The 3203-nt window shown below is 34.1% G+C and overlaps 1 protein-coding gene across 2 annotated transcripts; it reads left to right on the top strand.

Moving 5' to 3' along the window:
• Positions 1 to 526: 526 nt before the first annotated feature.
• LOC127100361 (polyol transporter 5) lies at positions 527 to 2764 on the top strand. 2 transcript variants are annotated; one of them, XM_051037499.1, is made up of 3 exons: positions 527 to 818; positions 925 to 1271; positions 1461 to 2764. In XM_051037499.1, exons 1-3 carry the CDS (start codon positions 683 to 685, stop codon positions 2523 to 2525), a joined length of 1548 nt encoding a protein of 515 aa, XP_050893456.1. In that variant the 5' UTR covers positions 527 to 682; the 3' UTR covers positions 2526 to 2764. The 2 variants fall into 2 exon arrangements, with proteins under 2 accessions (XP_050893456.1, XP_050893457.1); XM_051037500.1 differs by having other exon boundaries at positions 538 to 813.
• The last annotated feature ends 439 nt before the right edge of the window (positions 2765 to 3203 follow it).

Raw genomic sequence — 3203 nt, 5'->3', positions numbered from 1 at the left:
TTGTTATTCTCTCTCTTTTTTCATCTTCATCTTCTTCATCTTGTGCACTAACAAAGAGGACACCTAATATGAGATGGAGGGAGTAATTCTTTTACATGATATAAAAAAATTAAATATATTTAACTATCATTCTTAATAAACGTAAAAGTTGTCTTTATTTCTTATATTTCAAGCATAATTTATTGTGTGAGTAATGTATGCATTGTCAAATGATATGCAAATGTTTTCCTAACTATTGTCAAGGTGTTCGTATTACTGTCCCGAAATAAAAACTTAGACAATGCATAAAATTTTATCTAAGAATATGTTAGAATTTCGAAATTCAAATTCACCTGTAGGTTCAACACACAAACAAAAATTCTAACTATTTTAAACTTGAATAAGGGTGGCTTTTCTGACAAAGAGATTTGCTTTATAATTTGTGCATTAATATCAATCATTAATCTATTATTTTTCTAGTCTTGATTTTTTTATGACAATCAACCATTAAATAAATTAATTAAGTATAGAAGAAATAGCTGAAACAGAAAAATATAAGAGGACAGACATCCTTATTTCTTATTTCTGTGAGGTTGTTAAAATAGAGAAACCTACTTCACAAATAGCATTAATAGCAATGATTTTTTCAAAGCTACCCAAGATCCAAACACAATAATCATCATCCTTATCAACAAACTGAAAGATGGCTGAGGGATCAGAAGCAACGGAAGCTTTGAAATCTCTTGAAGATTTTGATCCTCAAAACAAATCCAAAAGGAACAAATTCTCTTTTACTTGTGCTATCTTGGCATCTATGATTTCTATCTTACTTGGGTACAGTGAGTACAGATACAATCATACCATAAACTCTTTTCTATTACTAGATGAATCTATGTGATCATGCAATTTATAACAACTATATATTTGATATTATTATTGTAACAGATATTGGTGTGATGAGTGGAGCAGCCATCTATATCAAAAGAGACCTTAAAGTAACCGACGTAGAGATCGAAATTCTCCTAGGCATCATAAATATTTACTCCCCCATAGGTTCTTACATAGCAGGGAGACTCTCCGATTGGATTGGTCGGCGTTACACAATTGTCCTCGCCGGAGTAATTTTCTTCGTCGGAGCTATCCTTATGGGACTTTCCATGAACTATGCGTTTCTTATGTTTGGTCGTTTCTTTGCCGGTGTTGGCATGGGTTTTGCTTTCTTAATTGCTCCGGTTTATATCTCTGAAGTCTCCCCAACTACAACTCGTGGATTCCTCACTTCTTTGCCTGAGGCAAGTTTTCTAATTAATTTAAGTTTTCTTTAATTATTTACCTTTGAGATTAGAAATTAATTGAAGTTAATTTGAGATTATTATATATTACATGCCATAAATCACTCTATGATAGAATAGAAGGTAGAATAATCAATTATAGTTGCCACAAAAGTTGAATTCAAGTCTAAAGAAACAAGTTATTTTCAGGTATTTTTGAATGGAGGGATTTTAGTTGGATACATCTCAAACTATGGATTTTCAAAGCTGCCACTTCACTATGGTTGGCGACTGATGCTTGGAATCAGCGCCATCCCTTCTATATTCCTAGCCATTGCAGTATTAGCCATGCCAGAGTCACCGAGATGGCTCGTTGCCAAGGGTCGATTAGGAGAAGCTAAAAAAGTTCTCTATAAAATCTCTGATTCTAAAGAAGAAGCTCAGCAGAGATTAGATGATATTAAAGAGATTACAGGAATTTCCTTGGACTGCAACGACGACATCGTTTCAGTGACAAAAGTTCAAGGCAAAGGCGTATGGAAAGAACTGTTTCTTCATCCCACACCTGCAGTTAGTCACATTTTCATTGCCTCCCTTGGCCTTCACTTCTTCGCACAAGCAACTGGCATAGACGCTGTTGTTTTGTATAGTCCTAGAATCTTCGAGAAGGCTGGGATCAAATCTGACACAAATAAACTTCTTGCAACTATAGCAGTTGGATTTGTGAAAACAATGTTTGTCTTAGTGCCCACTTTTTTATTGGATCGTGTTGGGAGGCGCGCGTTGTTATTAACCAGTGTTGGTGGGTTAATACTCTCACTTCTTACTTTGGCAGTTAGTCTCACTGTTATTGATAGCTCACGCGCCACCGTTACATGGGCTATTTGGCTTAGTATAGCGGCGGTGTTGTTCTATGCTGGTACGTTTTCAATTGGGTCAGGTCCTATTACGTGGGTTTATAGTTCTGAGATATTTCCGTTGAGACTTCGAGCTCAAGGCGTGTCTATTGGGACAATGATGAATAGGCTCACTAGTGGAATCGTATCCATGACTTTTTTGTCTCTTTCAAAGGCCATCACCATTGGAGGTACTTTTTTTCTTTTCGCAGGAATTGCAATGGTAGCGTGGGTTTTTCACTATACTATGCTCCCTGAAACACATGGCAAAACATTGGAGGAAATAGAAAGTTCTTTTGGTAGTTTCTGGAGGAAGCGAAATGTTAATCCCACTGCGGAAGGAGTGAACAACTTAAACCTTCGTTTGGTTAGTGGTTAGTTTTTAGAGAATCACGATGAATTTTCATGTATGGGCTTCAACACTTTTTTGTTTTAACGTGTTCTAAACACACTTATTTAATTTAAATATCAAAGGTTAGACTTTGATACCTAAGAATTACCTTGAAAGTTGATAAGGTAATGTTAGTGATATGTAAAGTTGTAAATTACATGAATCGATTGTTTTGCTTCTAAATATTACGTATTGATATATAAGATATTTGAGTAATTGTTTGTAAATTGTGTATGAATTTGAGACCTTAGTTTTTGTATTTACTTTAGCATGAATGATTGATCATTGTAATTAAATAAAAGTTAAAATCATGTTCGAACAAACTAACATGATTTTCCTCAAACAAATTTGTGAGTGAAAAATAATTTTGTGTTTCATCTTCATTAAACACATAGTATATTGAAAATTCCCCATTTCCCTCTTTCCCTTCATACAACCAAATTGATTCAAATGTGTAACATTTTTGTGCATGAAGGAGTATTGGTTCCTTTAAATGTATGAGACTTGAATGAGTTCTAAAATTTGATAGTATAAAAATACATCATAAATAAGTTTTATTATAGTTAAAAAAAATAGAGAAGAAAAATCTGCAAACGTGGTGATTGTGAGAGACGGTGTGTTTTTTTTCTCGAAAATTTGTGGATGATTCTTTCTCAATCCAAGAAT

Source organism: Lathyrus oleraceus, chromosome 7 (assembly GCF_024323335.1).
Source record: "Lathyrus oleraceus cultivar Zhongwan6 chromosome 7, CAAS_Psat_ZW6_1.0, whole genome shotgun sequence".
NCBI classification, from domain to species: domain Eukaryota; kingdom Viridiplantae; phylum Streptophyta; class Magnoliopsida; order Fabales; family Fabaceae; genus Lathyrus; species Lathyrus oleraceus.
The sequence above is the reverse complement of the archived record's forward strand: the minus strand, read 5'-3'. Positions and strand labels throughout refer to the sequence as shown.

Coding starts and splice junctions, on each gene's coding strand:
- LOC127100361 (XM_051037499.1), top strand. CDS start 683: ATGGCTGAGGGATCAGAAGCAACGGAAGCTTTGAAATCTCTTGAAGAT. Junction 819..924: donor TTCTATCTTACTTGGGTACA/GTGAGTACAGAT, acceptor TTATTGTAACAG/ATATTGGTGTGATGAGTGGA. Junction 1,272..1,460: donor TCCTCACTTCTTTGCCTGAG/GCAAGTTTTCTA, acceptor AGTTATTTTCAG/GTATTTTTGAATGGAGGGAT.